At 41.1% G+C, this 19,545-nt stretch overlaps 1 protein-coding gene across 1 annotated transcript; it reads right to left on the reverse strand.

The window, feature by feature from the left end:
- Window positions 1-2,840: 2,840 nt before the first annotated feature.
- Window positions 2,841-4,117, reverse strand: LOC145087358 (GATA transcription factor 18-like). Its single transcript, XM_079025310.1, has 2 exons — window positions 3,515-4,117; window positions 2,841-3,403 (listed from the first exon to the last, which is right to left on the reverse strand). The coding sequence occupies exons 1-2, from the start codon at window positions 3,920-3,922 to the stop codon at window positions 3,086-3,088; spliced, it is 726 nt and encodes a 241-aa protein (XP_078881436.1). The 5' UTR covers window positions 3,923-4,117; the 3' UTR covers window positions 2,841-3,085.
- Window positions 4,118-19,545: the final 15,428 nt, after the last annotated feature.

Genomic DNA, 19,545 nt, shown 5'->3' on the forward strand with positions numbered 1-19,545 from the left:
GATTATAACCATATAATAGCATACATAACAGGATATCAATCCAATGGGTCGACATTGGTGCCTTCGACCCGCAAATATAGTGAGGACAACTTACCTTACAAGCAGTGCAAAACTGATAAGGTCTAACTCCAAATCTCAGCTCCTGAATCAATGCCTACAACCATCATGATCAAACCCATCAAAATCCTGAAATACCCAAAATGCCCTCAAAAGTCCAACTTGGTCAACCATGGTCAAAGTCAAAGTCAACGGTCAATGTCAACAGTCCATGTTGACCCAACTCGTCGAGTGCACCTTATGAACTCGTCAAATTTTATAGTACTCAGAAAGTCGGGGAAAACCCTAGCCAACTCACCGAGTTGGTTGGAAAACTCGCTGATTTTTCCCCAGCTTAACACATTCAAATGATCCTTTGATTCCAGGGACTCTAAGGCTCAGATCTGAACTCCAAATGTGTCTAAAAGGATAAAGTTTCCAACTTTATCATTTGGGGCTACTCCAAATGCTCAAAAACCCTTCCGCGAGGCTTGAAAACTCAAAGGCTTAACCATTAAGCACAAAATCCTTGAGATCTGGAACCTAACTTTCCCAGAAGAGATTCTAGCCTCAAAAACGTCCCAAAGGTTGGTGATTTATAGACATGCATGTCCAATGCATGTATTGAACCCAAAATGGGTCAAAAACGGGAAATGTGACCTAAACTCCATGCATGGCATCAAAGCTTGGCTAAAGACCAAATCTAATCCACTCTAAGGTCACCTTGACCTGGAGATTCATAAAGTTGCAAACTTTATGAAGTCTATCCATTTCCACATACAAGAATAAGGAGAAAAGGTACAAAACTCAAGATCTAGCTACATAGATAGATAAAAATCGTATCTTAAACACTTATAATGGTCCAAAAGATTGCCAAACTGAAGATAAGAGCTTTGCTTGCTAGATCCTTGCTTTATTCTCTCAATCTTCTCTTTCTTTTGCTCCAAAATGCCACACTAGCTCACAATAAGAGATGGAATGAGGATTAGGGTTCATAAGGCCAATATGAGAGTTTGGAGGCTGATAAAAGATCAGCCTCAAGGACTTAAGGAGGTTATATAGGGTGCAAACCCTAAAATTTAGGGTTTCTCACCCAGCCGCTAACTCGTCAAGTTTTCCTCACCAACTTGTCGAGTTGGTCCGTAAAGATGCGCGACCCAAAAGCCTTCAACACATCGAGTTGAGGCCATCAACTCGCCGAGTTCCAAGGGAAATTTGCCTTTTAAGGAATAAATCGAATACCTGAAAATCAGGATGTTACAGTATTGTAGTATATGGTATTTTGGGGAACTCACTAACTCTCGTGCATACCCAGTTGAATAAAAATGTTTTTCAGGTACTTCAGTGATTCGTGAGAAGGGCAAGATTCGATTGTACACACGCACATTCGCAACATGTTTCCGCACATTGTAATCATACTCTGATATATTTTTAATAAACAAAAATGAAAATTTTGCTTTGAAAATCAAGACATTAAAGGTGAATTTTTAAGAGACTAAATGGTCCCATGGTTTTTATATTGTTTGAAGGGTTTTCAATGCTAAAATTTTGATTTCACATTCTGGTTCTTGTTTTCTATTTTAGGTTGTTCTCGATAGAATTTATAATTGTGGTTCTTGTTTTCAATTTTAGGTTACTCTCAGTAGGATTTGTTAGAAAATTGGTATGTTTAGAAACTTGGAAAACTGAGAGTCGTGAATTACACTTTCAAATCAAAGTATTTCTATGGTACTCTTGAAATCTTTAGATCGGATAAACTTAGTGTATATCAAGAATAGAGAATGAAAAGATGTTCTGATCTTTTGATATACCAGAGAAAAATGAGAATGGCCAATATTATGATATAACTTCTTTATTTGAAAACTACACTACAAAAAAACCACATATAGCAGTTTCATAACCATCTCAAACTGACACTAAATTGGGTTCAAGATTAGGGTAAAAAACGAGTTATTTTTCTTAAATTCGGATTTTAATGTATTTTCCACAAAACAATATCGACCCCAGCCAAGGGCTCTACCCCTTGGACCCTGCTACTAAGGGTGTTGCCCCTGAACCCCCGTCAGTTCAGGGGTTTCGCCTCTAAATGAGAGTGTACTTTGAATTTTGAATAAACTCAAAAAAAATATGCACTCCACACCAATCTAATTTGTTTAATATTTATCAATATTGCATTTTAATCACCAAATTAATCACATTACACTCAGATAATATTAGTCATACAAATCACCAACATAATTTATAATATCTTTATGTATATCCTTAATTTATAATATAATATTTATATATATCCTCAATAGTTTCGTTTGAAATTGAAATTTTTAGTCAAACATAAACTATTTCTACACTATTTGTATATATTTTTAGCTGATTTTCTAGGTTTAGTTTATAACATAGAAATATTCATGCAAAAACATACACAAAGCGAACTAGTACTAATGTAACTCGTTTAACATTTCTCTTTAGTTGTCAATTATCTTATATCATTTTTATTTTTAAATTATGTTATTATGTATAGACATATGATAATCGAATTTAAATGTTTAGTGAATTCTATATGAAGTTGGTTACGTTTTTTATTTATATTAATAATTCTTTTATAACCAAAACACAACACACTATAAAGAGTATGTAAGTTATGCCGACACAGCAGCACATCCGGTCCACATTCTTATTACCCTTTTTGGAATCAGAAGCATAATGAACCATCAATAAAGATCAATCGAATGCCAACTATGGAGTGGAACAAAAAGAATAAAGAAGAGTAAAGATGTTCATATTGGATTAAAGTTAACAAAGCAAAATTAAATAACAACAGAAATAATTTGACCGGCAAAAGTGAAAAAAAGGCTGCTACTATTAAAATTAAAGCTTAAGAGAAGAAAAAAAAAAAGAAAAAGAAAAAAAAAACCAAGATCTAATACATCTTCCTAACGTAAAGAATTTTGAACAAGAAAAAGTTCGTCCCCACGTTTCCACGTCATCATGGGTGGGACAGCAGGATACGCCACGTCATCATTAAATTAAATATATTATATCTTCTTTTCTTTCATCTAGTAAAATCATGGACGAGGCCTGGTCTGTCAGTGACGTTAAGCCGCCACGAGAGGAATGGCGAATCTCTGTCGTCCACGTCATCCATGAACCTATATTCATTCGACGCCGCCGACGCCGTCGAGTAGCATGACGGCATTTTGTAGGTGGATTGTGAGTGATTCATCCACTGGTTCCCGTTGTTCATCATGTATTGGTGGTGGTGGTATCCCTCCGTCGAATCACTTCCACCGTTCGAAACCACCGCCGCCGCCGCTGCGTTCGCCCGTCTCTCCTCCTTCTTGTATCTAATCCCACATGCATTACACAACGACTGCAAACAAACAACAATTTAATTAGAATTCGATTCACTTTTCTTTATCTATAGCTACATTCCGTTTCATCGGTTTAATTTTCAGATAAATATAAAGAACTATAAGCTCACCTTAGGGCCACGAGGTCCATTCCTCCAAAGCGGGGTAGAAGTGGTGTCGCAGTTAGCGCACCGCCGTGAAAACAGACTATCAGCGGCGGCAGAACCGTTACCATTACCATTACCATTACCATCGCCACCGCGATTGGATTTATGAGCAGATGGCGCAGAGGAGTGACTAGAAGATTGCAAAATGTTCCACCAGTTTGACCCACGGCGCTTTTCATGGTCGTTCGTCAAGCGAGTAGACGGCGTACCCAAAGACAAAGTGCAATCGACTGAAGACGGAGACGACGAATAAGGGCACATGATTTCTTCTTCGTAAGGAATTGGGAATATGGAAGAGAAGGAGTTTTGTTGATAATGGTAGAGACCACAAGAACAGGGACCCATCATGGTTGAACCAGTGCACCTGTTCATGTTTCCTGTGTCAATGTAACTATGTAAGCAGAGTAGAAGGTGATGATGAAATAAGGATCAATGCAAAGAGAATTGCAGATGAAGTGGTTGGCGTGATGTTAACGTGTGTTTTGGGGATGTTGCTATATATGAAGAGTTTTCGGTGGCCAATGAAGAACTAGAAGAAGAATATGATATGAGAGGATGATGCTGATGCTGATGGAATGCAATGAGGGGAGGGGGGGTTGAGGTGTTTATATAGGTATAGACGAGTGGGTCCAGTTGTTGTGAATATTCCACATATGTAGTTTTGTCGTCTTGTCTTGTTCCTCGTATGGATGAGTACTGTGTTTCTCAGAAAACAGTACACGTAGATAAATACTCTACATTTTTCTATTTATAATATCATAAAATTCATATTTGCGTTTTCTTTCACCTTTGTAACGAAAAAAATTGTGTAAGTTCGTTTGTTGAGATTGGATAATATTTTGAATGTCATGGGGAGTGAAAGAAAATCAAGGTTGCTACATTATTGGAAATTCAGATGTTCCAACTTTTGTTTTCTACATTTGACGATATATTTTAGGTTAATTAATAAAATTGAAGAAAAAAAAAAACTAGGACATTGTTATAAAAAAAAATCAAATATATCATTATGAATAAATATACATGTCTAGTTATTGCTGTCTTAAAAACATATCATAGAAAAGTTTACATTAAATTACAGGGGTAATATTAACTTATAGTTGATGGCCCTTGTCTAATGATAGGTTAGAAGTAATTTGATAACAAAATATTGCAAATATAGAAAGAAGTAGCGCGATTAAAATATATCATCTAGTCCTTTTATCCTATTTTATGTTTTGTAGTCGATTTTCTTAATTCGTAAGCTGTATTTCTATTACACTATGATTTGATGTTAAAATGGACATATATATGTACGGTAGTAAAAGTTATAATACCAAATCCAAAACTGAAGGTATTAAAATAAAGTATAATAGAGCATTATTCTTTGTAGTTAAGTAATGAAAAACAATGGTACAAAGTGTTGGCAAGAAATAAAGAGAGATTCAAAAATGGTATGATTGAGAGAGGGTTTTGAGGGGGTTGTTTTCTTTTGGGAGTAGATGGTCAAAAGAAGCCACGTGACCAGGGGAACAGTCTTCCATGGATCTACACTTCTCCGATCACGAGGCGCACAATCCTTTTCTGTAATTACCATTTTGTCCTTGCCTCTTCAAATTATAATCCAACCATCATCCAAATCATACTTCAAATATCTTGTTCGAGAACTTAACTAAATCGAACAATGAGAATGTTAGAGGGGTAATTCCGTAATTATAGTGGGTGTGGTGAACCAGTGCCATGACCATGAGGTCACGTGATGGGGTTAGGTTTGGGCTTGGATTTGGGGGAGGGGGTCCAGATGAGATGAGGGCAGGTTGGTCAGTGGGTCACAATCGGAGTCATAGTGAAAAAGAAAAAGAGGAATCCGGAGATTTTGTTATGATTATAAGAGAGAGAGAAGAGAGAGAAGAGAGAGATGTTAGATACTACTGCAATCATCAAAGCAACCTATTTTCCTCTGGGTTTTGGACAAAATCTTTGACCCAAATTATTACTATTATTAAAACAGCTTGGAAAAAAGCAATTATTATACATTCTTGTTCTCAAAAGAAAAAACACACACATATACATATACAAACACAAACATATCAAAAGTTCCTAAAATGGACCAAATAGTTAAAACAAGGACAATAATTAAAATAATATCTTGTTTTATGTGATAACTATTTATATTTTTTTCTTTTTTTTAAAAAAAATTGATAGTTCAACATAGCCTAAACTAATTTCAAATATTAAAAGATTAACAGTCTTAGTTTGATATTTTTATGCAAAATTATGTTTTTTTAGTCATAATACAAATGCTTTAAGTACATATCCTCTTGTTTAGTTGAAGACAACACTTTTACACATTAAAATCGGACATATAAACTAACTATATTTGTCTCGATCCCATATGTATTTTTAGTTCTTATCATACACAATTTTTGTATTAAAGGAAATTAGGTTGGTGTTTGCAAGAATCAAAACACAAAACCCAATGTCTAAATTTAATACATAGAAACGAATCTATGAATAATTATTTCCATACTATCTAAAAGAATAGTCAGATTTTATTAAACTGTAACTAATGTGACATAAGCAATGAAAATCCATGAGTTGACATAATACATACGACAATGACAAACTAGCACTAAGGTATTCCAATACAAACTACCGAACAATAGGACAAGTTTCTCAAATTGAACAGTATAGAATTGTGAACGAGTCAAACATACTGGTCAAAAAGACCATGTTACATTTGCTTGGGGTGTAATCTAGGGACAAAAATAAGGCACAAACATCTTAGAAAAAAAAAACAAACAAAAAACAAAAGTGGAGTGGGTCCATATTGACAGCCACAGTGATAGTTCCCATCCCCAAAGAACAAACACAACCCCTTTGGAATATCAATCGAATCGACAAAAAGATTCATACAAAACATCAAAACACTTGGAGAACGAGAGAATCAGATCGTCTCGAGATTCGTGAATGTACCTTAAATTATTTTCATTATTTTCAACTGACATTTTAAGAAAGGGTAATCACAAAAAATATAAAAATGTTTACGCAATAGATATATTTTTTAAAATAGGATATTAGGATTTGCATAATTGTGAATGATTCTTATTTATATATGTAACACCGAAAATTCAAACAAAATTTTCATTTTAAAATAATCGTTTAATTCTTAGAAACACTTGTTTTAAATCTCATTCATAATCGAATTACAAATCATAACTCCATTTTCACTCGCATAGTAAATCAGGATCCTCAAAACATGACTCTTTCACTGGTGTGTACAATCAAGCCGGTGTCGTCCCGTAATCCTGAAAGAAACCTGAAACACATATGTAAAACAAAACACTGTAAGCACGAAGCTTAGTGAGTTCCCCAAAATACCACATAAACATATATTAGCCACTCGAGGCTATAACTCTATGGGTCCGTGCACCCAAGCTCTGTGAATCCTCAGGTTCTAACTCTGGGAACCTTCCGGTTCCAACTCTATAAACATGCACAGCATAAATCACATAGACATCATGCAGTACAACACATAGCATACACATAACATACACATACTCTGACACATAACTCTGATTACCTACTCAAGGTAAAGTATAGTGAGAAGACTCACCTGGCAAACAGAAAGCAGATATCCCCACACTTGAATCTCGAACTCGCCGCCGCAAAACACGTAAGGCGTATACTCTCATGAATATAACTCTCGAGACTAGAATCAACCCCCTCATGGCACCCTCTTAAGGGTAAAAGACTATTTTACCCCTCTCTTGGCCCAAAGGCCACATCGCTGACCAAGCCCTAAAAGTCAACGGTCAACTCTTGGTCAAAGTCAAAGTCCTCAGTCAAAGTCAACCCTCCTGGTTGACCCTGCTCGCCGAGTCAACCCGTCGACTCGTCGAGTCCCCATGCTCAGAACTTCCCCAATCCGCGACTCAACTCACCGAGTCACCCCGAGACCCGCCGACTTCCACAACTCTGAGTCCACTCGCACACAACTCACCGAGTCATCCCTTGACTCGCCGATTCTCGACTCAACCAGAAAATATTGGGACTCTTCGACAAGACTCGCCGAGTCCAACAGCAGACTCCCCGAGTCTAAGGCTATCTTCAACCTACTCGCCGAGTTGTTCATACAACTCGCCGAGTTCTAGGCCATCTTCATCCAACTCGCCGAGTTGTTCTTCCAACTCGTCGAGTTCCAGCTCATCTTCAAGCAACTCGTCGAGTCCACCCATGTGACTCGCCAAGTACCACCGGTCTGAACCCATACAGAAGCATTCCAGGCCATGCAATTGATCCAAAACATAGATCTAGCCTCCTACAACTCATCCATCACGTAAAGTGGCAAACTTTACATGAATCCAAAGAGATCTATGCATTTTCACTCTAGGGTTTGGGTTTGGGACAAAATAGCTCCATCAACTACTCACAAACAGGGACTTTCATGCATTCCATCCCTTCTCCAATCCAGATCTGAGGTAGCAACCTCAGATCTAACCTCTAAACTCCAATACATCCAAGGATATGGTCTATAACACCCCCAAAATGATGCATCTAGGAAATAGCAGCTCAAAAACGAGATATTACCTCAGAAGAACGCCCCAACTGCAATGAAACTCAATTCCAAGCAAAGCCCCTTGCTCCAAGCCTCTTCTTCTCTAAGATCTCTTCAACAACCATCTCTCCAAGCTCTAATTTGCTCAACAATGGGGTTCCTCCACGAAATTAGGGTTTCTGGGACTCAAGGGGTGATAAAGAGGCTGGGAAGGGAACATAATGTTCTTCATATAGGGCTCAACCCCGAGAATTAGGGTTTTCTCCATTCAGCGCCTACTCGCCGAGTCCATTACTCTGACTCGCCGAGTCGGCCACTTAACACGTGACCAAGTCGCGACTCTACTCGCCGAGTCCGCACATGGACTCGCCGAGTCGCTTTTTCCCAATTTACTCTTTTAGCCCTTCAACTCTACTCTTGATATTTCGGGATGTTACAATTCTCCCCCACTTAAATTAGGCTTCGTCCTCGAAGCCTATGGCAACTCAACTCCAAAATACTCCCACGACGCGCCACCTGGCCCTAACTGGACCAGGTTCCTCAAAGCATAACCATCGAACTCGAACTCACTTCCTCTTTCCTTGCGGTGTCCTGACCACCGTCTCAAACCTGGCACCGGCTGTACCCTCTGATAATCACACTCAACAATCGAGAATTACCCGAGATGCATCACTGCTCCAAATCTTAACAATCCCCGACCCCCTTACGAGCTAGAAATAATCACGAACCACCGGATCCCCGATCCGAATCCTACTATATCCATTCCATGCTGACAGGAAGACCCACTCTTCAATCTCAGAGCAACTCCCACGAGTCCTCTTCTTGCAATCACACACACATGTTGCACCAACCTTCGCACCCTCGGGTTAGGAAAACTCGTCACACTGACGACATCTCTAACATCCCCATGAGGAACCACCACTACGCATACAACCCTTGATCAGAATCAAGCTGGGAGTCCCAGACTCCATCCCTGCATCCATCCTGAGACTCTTGGCCCTTCACCCGCGGAATCCCTTCCACGTCCTCAGCAGACATCCCATCATGATGTCATTCCATACCACTAACACAGACACAATGTTCAACCACCATACTCCAAATCATCCACTCTCACTACTACTTTCACTTCCGTGAACCAACACTTCCCCCCCCCCCCCCGGGGGTTACATACCTTTCTCTTCCCTTACCCAGGGAAATCCACTTGCCAACCTTGCCACTACTCCATGTATCGCACATGCTCTGGATCTGCTCGCAGGGGCTCTCGGGTCCATGCGCTACCTCTCCCCAGCAAATGAGGGTCCGAAACCTCCTCCCATACAACAGCTCAAAGGGCGGCATACCAATGCACTAATGATGGCTGTTGATATAGGATAACTCAACCAAGGATAAATACGTGCCGCAACTCCCTCCGAGATCTAACACACATGCCCGAAGCATGTCTTCGAGCGTCTGAATCGCTCGCTCGCTCTGAAGTGTCCTCAGACATCATCATGATAAGCTCTAGCTCATTTCTCATATCCCTCTTCGAGACTGAGCACCAGGTCAGCTTTTGACTCCACGGCTGAGCCTCCAAAGGTCACCCATATCATGATCCAAATATCCCACTACTTCCTCCCCGTGACCACTATCCCGGCCCAAGGACACGCAAGTCACAAAATTCTCTTTTCCTCATGCGAGAAAATACAGTCCAACCAAGGATCGTCTCAACTCTAATCTCTGGTTTCTGCTGCGCATATCCCTTGTGCATCTCGCCGCATCTCCCGACAGAGACGGAGATCCTAGTCTCGCCCCCGGTTCAACACCCAAGCTCCAAAACTCAATACTAGGGCTACTCAAGCCCAAAAATCTTCCACATCATACACTGATCGGAGAACATTCCATCATCATATTCTTTTGCCATCTAATGAGTACTACGGCTCCCCGCAGTATCACAACACCCTCTGACTAGTGAGTACTACGGCTCCCCGCAGTATCACAACACCCTCTGACTAGTGAGTACTACGGCTCCCCGCAGTATCACAACACCCTCTGACTAGTGAGTACTACGGCTCCCCGCAGTATCACGACACTCTCTGACCCCACTAGCTCATGCTTCGCAGACTATCATAGGCAGCTACCCTTACTCAACTCGAATATGCACCACAGACTCTGGAGGCAATCGACATATCAAAATGCCCACCCTTGCGAAGATCCACTCTCTTAAATAATCTCCCTGGATGCCCATACTCGAATGGCTCCCACTAGATCCGTAGATACCTGATACACCACAAGTCATTTCAACTCAAGATTCACGAGTACTCCGAAATAAAGATATCATACCCGGATACCTCGGAATATCCCAACAGAACATCACAAGATCCTGCCACAACCACTGATTCCCTTACTCCCAACACCATACACACACAACAATACATTTCCTCTGAATCCCATAATAATTTCTGATATCACATGATGCGCAACTTCAGTGCATCCAAACACTCAATTGGAATACAAGGAAAGTGCTAACCCTTCAGAATACACTGATGATCCTCCGAAACCCCTTTCCACTACTGCTCAAAATTCAAGCAAGAATACACATCCTAGCCCGGGAATTGGCTACTCGATAATCTGCTACCCATATTTCAACCCAGAAGTTCTCAACTGCCCATACCATCATTACGAGTCTTCCACTTGAAACGACTCTGACCACCACCAGATTCCTGACCATTGACCACTCGCCGTGGAGACACCCATCCTTCTCTCAGGCATACACCACATGCATTATCTCGCCCTACACCTTTCCTTGACCACCCATGACCTTGATCTCTTGAATTCAAGCCGCAGGTTCTGCATCCAACCCCTAACCGCTCTTGCACAAATCTCTGGTTATCTCAATAAACCACCCGGTTCTCCCTCACTTAGGGTTTGAACCATCACTTATCTGACACATCAACAACCTCACGAACTATTTCCACCAGCAATAACGCACCTGCCCCTGGAAAGTGCTACGCAACACCCGATAATCCCTTTTAAGGAAATCAATCGATCTCATAACTCTGAACCTCAGATGAAATCCTCAAGAACTTCTCGTCACGACTGCCTCTAGTCGTTCCAAGTCCCGTACCAATCCAATACCAACAACTCAACTGTCCAATAACATCACTGACTCATAGACTGGACCACGAAATCATCATATTCCCCACTTCGACTCATCAACCAACGTTCCAACACATGGATCATCCCAAGAACAGGGACCCACTCCCATATTCAATACCCAACCTGGATAGAAAAACCACTGCACTGATTAACTCAACTGGATTCCCCACTGATACCTCTACAATACGCCCTACTATACTCAAATAGGCGTAACGTGGTCCTTGACTATCTCAGTCCCAGCTGACTATCTGCTCATGGTAAATCACTGTCTCGCAGCACACATGCTACCTGATACTCTGATGGAAAATCATCATCAATGACAACCTGCAGGGTTTTACCCCCAAACCCGAAACTTAAACATCAGGCTTCTCATGTTCCGCACACGAACATAAATAGCACCACTCAGGTCATAGAAGGTGACATCTCCTCTATCGACTGATTGCTCAACTCAGACCGAAATTCTCCCCTCCCTCTAACTCCTTACCAAAATACTCTGATAGGCTCTCGACCTCCCTCTCGAGGGACGCCTCTCCAAACTCAATCATGGCCTACAGGCCTAAAACCCATAGCGTCCAATCTCTACATCATCAATCGTGACCGGATAACCAGAGAATCACAAGCATCATTCACTACGAACCATGGTACTCATCCCATGACATCTCTTCTCAATATGCTCCGGTGTATGGTACCCGAACCATAACATCACTCCTCAATCTGTTCCGATGTATGGTACTCGAACCATAACATCACTCCTCAATCTGCTCCGATTCATGGTACTCGAACCATAACATCACTCCTCGATCCGCTCCGATGTATGGTACTCGAACCATAACATCACTCCTCAATCTGTTCTGATGTATGGTACTCAAACCATAACATCACTCCTCAATCTGCTCCGATGCATGGTACTCGAACCATAACATCACTCCTTAATACGCTCGTTAGAACCTTCAGAATACTCCCTGTATCAAGTATGGGTCCTCTGCTTTCAGTAGTACGGGCCCATACTACCTGCCACATCTACCCATACTTTCCACACGGACTATCCCGGAGCTCCTAAGTAGCTGCTCGACCTTCTCGTTCACCAATTCCGTCGCGCGCTCGCTCCCCAGCGAAATTCTCTACTCTGCCAGTGCACTCATCTGGCTAAGGTTACTCCCTAGGCTCTTCCTAGATTCCCACACTTCTCTGCCATCAGCTGCTGAAGAGCTCCTAATGATGTCAGCCATCTACCTCCTGAATATCGTCATATTCTCTTGGTAGCTGACTCCCATCATCGAGAGTTCCACAAAGCACGAAGCAAGCAGCATTCGAGCATCGAAGAATATATATGACTCACTCTGGGTGATAACTCCGCTTGCTCTGCTCATCCTCGGAAGTACCACCGAACTCTGCAACTCTTCCCCTTGCGGGCTCTAACTATTCTTTCTCTAAGTACCATAGTACTCATCTAGGTATCTCCCCTAGATTACTCCTCTACTCAAATCCCCTAAAGGATTCCAACTAAATATTCTCACTCATCACATACTCAAAAGCACATCGCATATCACAGCAATTCCTAGGCTAAGGCATCACAAATCAGGTCACTCTAGTCCTAAGATATGGAATACCTAGCCTGTCTCTAGCATGCAATAATATCTCATAAAGTGCATCATAAATATCTCATAACACAAAAGTAAGAGTATTTTGGGAAATCACCGTTCGGGCTCTGGCTGATTGTACACACTGCTCTTTCTCGTTTTCTCTTTGAACTCTTATTCGCTTTAGAAAATTATTTCTTTGAAAACTCCTCTTACTTCCTCAGTTTGAGTCCAGAATTACCCGAAGGCGCATCCGAATCCCTCAAACCAAGGCTCCGATACCAACTTGTAACACCGAAAATTCAAACAAAATTTTCATTTTAAAATAATCGTTTAATTCTTAGAAACACTTGTTTTAAATCTCATTCATAATCGAATTACAAATCAAAACTCCATTTTCACTCGCATAGTAAACCAGGATCCTCAAAACATGACTCTTTCACTGGTGTGTACAATCAAGTCGGTGCCGTCCCGTGATCCTGAAAGAAACCTGAAACACATACGTAAAACAAAACACTGTAAGCACGAAGCTTAGTGAGTTCCCCAAAATACCACATAAACATATATTAGCCAATCGAGGCTATAACTCTATGGGTCCGTGCACCCAAGCTCTGTGAACCCTCAGGTTCTAACTCTGGGAACCTTCCGGTTCCAACTCTATAAACATGCACAACATAAATCACATAGACATCATGCAGTACAACACATAGCATACACATAACATACACATACTCTGACACATAACTTTGATTACCTACTCAAGGTAAAGTATAGTGAGAAGACTCACCTGGCAAGCAGAAAGCAGATATCCCCACACTTGAATCTCGAACTCGCCGCCGCCTAACACGTAAGGCGTATACTCTCATGAATATAACTCTCGAGACTAGAATCAACCCCCTCATGGCACCCTCTTAAGGGTAAAAGACTATTTTACCCCTCTCTTGGCCCAAAGGCCACATCGCTGACCAAGCCCTAAAAGTCAACGGTCAACTCTTGGTCAAAGTCAAAGTCCTCATTCAAAGTCAACCCTCCTGGTTGACCCTGCTCGTTGAGTCAACCCGTCGACTCGTCGAGTCCCCATGCTCAGAACTTCCCCAATCCGCGACTCAACTCACCGAGTCACCCCGAGACCCGCCGACTTCCACAACTCTGAGTCCACTCGCACACAACTCACCGAGTCATCCCTTGACTCGCCGATTCTCGACTCAACCAGAAAATATTGGGACTCTTCGACAAGACTCGCCGAGTCCAACAGCAGACTCCCCGAGTCTAAGGCTATCTTCAACCTACTCGCCGAGTTGTTCATACAACTCGCCGAGTTCCAGGCCATCTTCATCCAACTCGCCGAGTTGTTCTTCCAACTCGTCGAGTTCCAGCTCATCTTCAAGCAACTCGTCGAGTCCACCCATGTGACTCGCCGAGTACCACCGGTCTGAACCCATACAGAAGCATTCCAGGCCATGCAATTGATCCAAAATATAGATCTAGCCTCCTACAACTCATCCATCACGTAAAGTGGCAAACTTTACGTGAATCCAAAGAGATCTATGCATTTTCACTCTAGGGTTTGGGTTTGGGACAAAATAGCTCCATCAACTACTCACAAACAGGGACTTTCATGCATTCCATCCCTTCTCCAATCCAGATATGAGGTAGCAACCTCAGATCTAACCTCTAAACTCCAATACATCCAAGGATATGGTCTCTAACACCCCCAAAATGACGCATCTAGGAAATAGCAGCTCAAAAACGAGATATTGCCTCAAAAGAGCGCCCCAACTGCAATGAAACTCAATTCCAAGCAAAGCCCCTTGCTCCAAGCCTCTTCTTCTCTAAGATCTCTTCAACAACCATCTCTCCAAGCTCCAATTTGCTCAACAATGCGGTTCCTCCACGAAATTAGGGTTTCTGGGACTCAAGGGGTGATAAAGAGGCTGGGAAGGGAACATAATGTTCTTTATATAGAGCTCAACCCCGAGAATTAGGGTTTTCTCCACTCAGCGCCTACTCGCCGAGTCGGCCACTTAACACGCGACCAAGTCGCGACTCTACTCGCCGAGTCCGCACATGGACTCGCCGAGTCGCTCTTTCCCAATTTACTCTTTTAGCCCTTCAACTCTACTCTTGATATTTCGGGATGTTACAGTATAATTTATGGTTTTACTTGTTTTATGATTTTGTTACGGGCACTTTTCACCAAAATACCCCGAAATGCTCTCGAGTGCATGTTTTTAGTTTTTGGCAAATGATTTGTACACCAAAATGGAATCAATTTGTAGAGAATAATGGAATAAATTAGCAAGATTATCATTGAAAAAGTAAAATATAAAAGGGGGTTATTTTGTGTCAGGTTAAATTTGGAAGGACCAAATGTGTGCATTGTAGAATTGCAGGGACTGTGGCTCATTTCTCTTAAAGGTAAAAAAGGCATGTATAGAGTGTACTCTACATTGGGTCGGAGTATCAAGTGTGGTACATGTCTTACCAGTAACGGAGCTTGAAATTTTGAGTTGGGGGCCGAAATTATAATATGTATAAAACTTAAAGATCAGGGGGGCCATAGTAAATTTTTTTAGCTTTAGGTCAAATATGTAAATTTTTTAATACTAATGGACTAATTATAAAAAAAAAAAAAAAAAAACAGGGGGGGGGGGGGGGGTGGGGCACAACCCCCCTAGTCCCTTATAAGATCTGTCCCTATGTCTTACTTGTGTTTAACCCAAGGTTATGACCCGTAGTATTTAACGTATGTTTGAGGTCATTGTTGGTCATTCTCTCACGATTAGTCTTACAGCTCACTTAAGTTTTGCATGTTAAAGGTCATTAGGGTTTCAGTCGTTCTTTTGTGTATGAGTCTTAATCGAGTATGTATATGTTTGATTGTTGTTCTAGTTTAGATATCTGAGTGTGAGTGTTATTGTAGTGATGTTTTTATCTGTAGGTATCCTAAAAACCAATTGGTTTTTATTCTCGTAATAAAGAGAATTGTTGATATCATATTTTTTTATGTTTTTCTACACTATGCGAACATATATTTATTAGATTCTTGTATTTATCAATATAAGTTATCTTTATTTGTTGTTTGATGAAATCTAAAGCTCGCACAATAAATTCGTTTCATAAAATCCTAGAGTTATTTTTGTGAATCAATACATTTCATGTTTTTATATATTATGGTTTCATTATATAACAAATTGTGAGGGTTTCATCCCAGCGGGATCAACACCGGTCAACTATTCTTCCAGGTGGATTTTTTTCAAGAATTCTTAGTAGTTCGATCATGACTAATTGTGTAACATCTGGTTCCTGGTAAATTTATGCACTTTTGTAGAGAAACTCGTCGAGTAGAAACCAGTATTGACACGGGGTTTTAAGTCACCTACTCGACGAGTTGTGAGCCCCAACTCGACGAGTAGGGCTGCCAGGATGAAACCCTAATTTCAAGGTTTTGCACCCTATTTAAGCATTTTAATCCCCACTTGTTGGCCTCGTTTCCAGCATCCAAGTCCCAAACCTTAGTTCTAGAAACCCTAATGCATTTGTGAGCTTATGAGCCATTTTTGAGTGAACTTTGTGTGTTTTGAAGCTTGTGGAAAAAGAAGAAGCTAAAGGATTCAAGGTTCCTTTCATCCTCATCATTTTCTGGTAATCAAGTCTCTAACTTGCTTAGTAGTTCTTTAGATCTCCTTATTTTTGTTTTATTGGGTTTTTGGACCAAGAAGCTTGATCTTTCGGATATGGACGTCTCAAGTTAGTATACCTTCAGATCTGGGATGATAGAGGGCTTTCATGGCAAAAAGTTGCAAACTTTATGGCCATTGAAGCCATGCAAGCCATAGGATGTCATTTTGGCCTTTTAAGCTCCAAAAAGCCATGCATGGAGTGAAAAGGGAAAGCTTTATGTGTCCATGTAGTGTTTAGGGTCTAGATCTATGTTTTTAGGATTTAATTTGGAGTACGAATGGCTTGTAGACCAAGATATAGGTCCTAAGGAGTTAGGGTTTGAGCTAAACCCATTAAGGAAAGGTATTAAACGGGTAAAGTTGGAAACTATACCCTTAAAAGGATATTTTCAATGTGTGAGAAGTAGGAAGCTTAGATATGAAGAGTTGGGGCTTAATCTATTAAGATGGCCCAAACAGACTGAGGAACTCGGCGAGTCTAGAGAGGAACTCGACGAGTTGAGTAGATTTGTCCCGATTCTGTACAAGGCAGAACTCGACGAGTTGGCTCATGTTATCACAAATATGAGTAGCAAGAGAACTCGGCGAGTCAGGGGGGTGACTCGACGAGTTGAGTCAACTCGGATTGATGACTTTGAGTTTGATTGAGCGTTGACTTTGACTTGGACATTGACTGTAACCAAGGTTGACCCGTGAAGGGGTCTTGAAGTAAGGAATGGTAATTAAGGGTTTGTTTTGTATAGGGCGTGAGTAGAGTCGGTTGCAGGAACAGAGACGTTTAGCTACTTCACTCGACAGTTGAGGTGAGTTTTCCTTCAGTAGGAACGACTCGAAGGCACCAATGTCGGCCCGTTTACGTATGTTAGCATATGTTGGACCTCGTTCCGATGTCGGGGTTAGCCCGAGGTAGTTTATATGTTTTCCGGGTTTCAACCCGATGTCGAGGCGGTACCTGAAGAATGTTAGTATGCTTGATGTCTTTGTGATTCATGCATGTGTTTGTATTTGTATGTTCCGGACTATGGACCGATGTCGGGGAAGTTCTAGAGGAATGTTTGTATGTTTTCTAGATTTCAGTCTGATGCTGAGCGGGGCCTGATGAACGTTTATATGTCTCTGATTATGTAACGCCCGTAGATCCGGACTAATCAAGTTAGATGCAATAAGTGTCGAAAAAGACTTTTCGACAGAAGATTATTTAGAATAAATAATTTGAACCAAGTTGTATTATATGTCACAAGGTTTCCGTACATATAAAGAACGCCGAAATCCGAGTTATAACGAAGAAGTTATGACCCGTCGAAGTTTCGCGACGGAACCGGCACGGCACCGGGAAGCGTAAATAGTGAATTTAGGATAGAGTAAGTTTTAGCCTTAGCGATATAAACGAAAATCGTAGAGTATGTTAAACTAAGAACATCGATAAAAAGAACGCCCAAATCTGATTTCGTATGAAGAAGTTATGATTTTTCGTAGTTTCGAATTAGCGGTGTACAGCCCGAAATTCGAATACTAAATCGAGTGATTTTTAGTCGACACGACCTAAACGAGAATCTAAGATCTCGTTAAGAGTAGCGTAACGAGAAAAAGATGGGCGAAAACGGACGTCGGATGAAGAAGCTATGAGTATTTCACGGACCAATCACGTCCCGGCCTGTTAATAATATAAAATTTAAAATCGAGTCAAAATTAGCTGACGGAGTCTAAACGGAAGTTGTAGAGTACGTTCGCACCTTCGCGTGGATATAAAGAACGTCAAAAACGGAGCTTGTATGCGATAGTTATGATTTTTAGAAATCGGAGTAGAAAATCACGAATCTGGTGCGAAGTTGATGACGTGGCGGCATCTGGACCGTCGCTTGCTGATCACGCCTCGCTTTGGATTTGCGACACGTCGCCCTTCGCTACGCCCCACGTCCGAGGTTGGTACACCCAGCGTACCGCGGTTCTTATCCATCCGAGTCCGAAGTGCGAGCTGGCAACCCTATCCGGAGTTACGCCCAGCGTAGTCCGAAGTCAGGCGCCTATAAAAGCCATGCGAGATGTTCTGGATTTTTCACTCATTTCTTCATTCTTTCTCTCACTAGTTTCTCTCTCTAAGGGTTTTAACCCTCCCTAAGGTCTAGGTGAACCCCTAGCACCCGAGGGAAGCCCCGAGGCTCCCGGAGTCCCGAGAAAAAGGGTCTTTCGGTTTCGAAACGCTGCTCCGAGCAAAGCCCGGTTTTCTTTAAAATCCGTTGTAAGTGAGCTACGCTTATGAAACTTTTAATATAGCTTTCAAATAATTATAGTAATGTTATTAGGACTTTTTGGGCTATTATTATGAGTTATATTGAGTGAAATTTAACACTTATATAATAAAAATAATAGCTAGGCTATTAATTTGTCGCGGTTATCGTTAGACTAAACCCTAGTGGTATTAATACTAGGTTTTACCGAAGGAAATTGTTTTGAGAGTAACGAAGCGCTGTCCGAGTGCTGAGTCACCACCTAATCAGGTGAGTGCATAGTCCCTTTCATCTTACACATAGATCTGAAGTATTTTAATATAAATTACGTGTTGTGTGTGCATATTGTCTGAATATTTGCTGTCTATGCTAGGTGAAAGATTTTTATACATGTTTTAAATGATTTAAACTGTATATGTATTTTATATCTACAAAATGTGTTGGGTAAAACATGGGTAGATGAAATAATTGTTGTGTGATAACACGATGAAAAACATCAATGTTGACAGTGATCTAGTCATCTAGTGGAGTATAGATGACGACCATGGACGATACTAGACAGTCCAGTGGAACGCTAGCAGGCTCGTAACCTGTAGGTGTTTTTGAACTAGGTGCTCATTAGGTATTTTTGAACTGAGTGTGTTCACTAGGTATTTTTGAACTTGGTGTGTTCACTAGGTATTTTTGAACTGGGTGTGTTCACTAAGTATTTTGAACTAAGTGTGTTTACTAGTTACTTTTGAGCTAAGTGTTTACCAGATGCTTTGGACTACGTGTTCACCAGTTATAATCTATCAGCCTTGGTAACGATGGACTTCATGCCGATTCCTTAGGA

This window comes from Lactuca serriola, chromosome 2, assembly GCF_051521515.1.
Source record: "Lactuca serriola cultivar US96UC23 chromosome 2, Lser_US96UC23_V15, whole genome shotgun sequence".
NCBI classification, from domain to species: Eukaryota; Viridiplantae; Streptophyta; class Magnoliopsida; order Asterales; family Asteraceae; genus Lactuca; species Lactuca serriola.

Coding starts and splice junctions, on each gene's coding strand:
- LOC145087358 (XM_079025310.1), bottom strand. CDS start 3,922: ATGAACAGGTGCACTGGTTCAACCATGATGGGTCCCTGTTCTTGTGGT. Junction 3,404..3,514: donor ATGGACCTCGTGGCCCTAAG/GTGAGCTTATAG, acceptor GTTTGTTTGCAG/TCGTTGTGTAATGCATGTGG.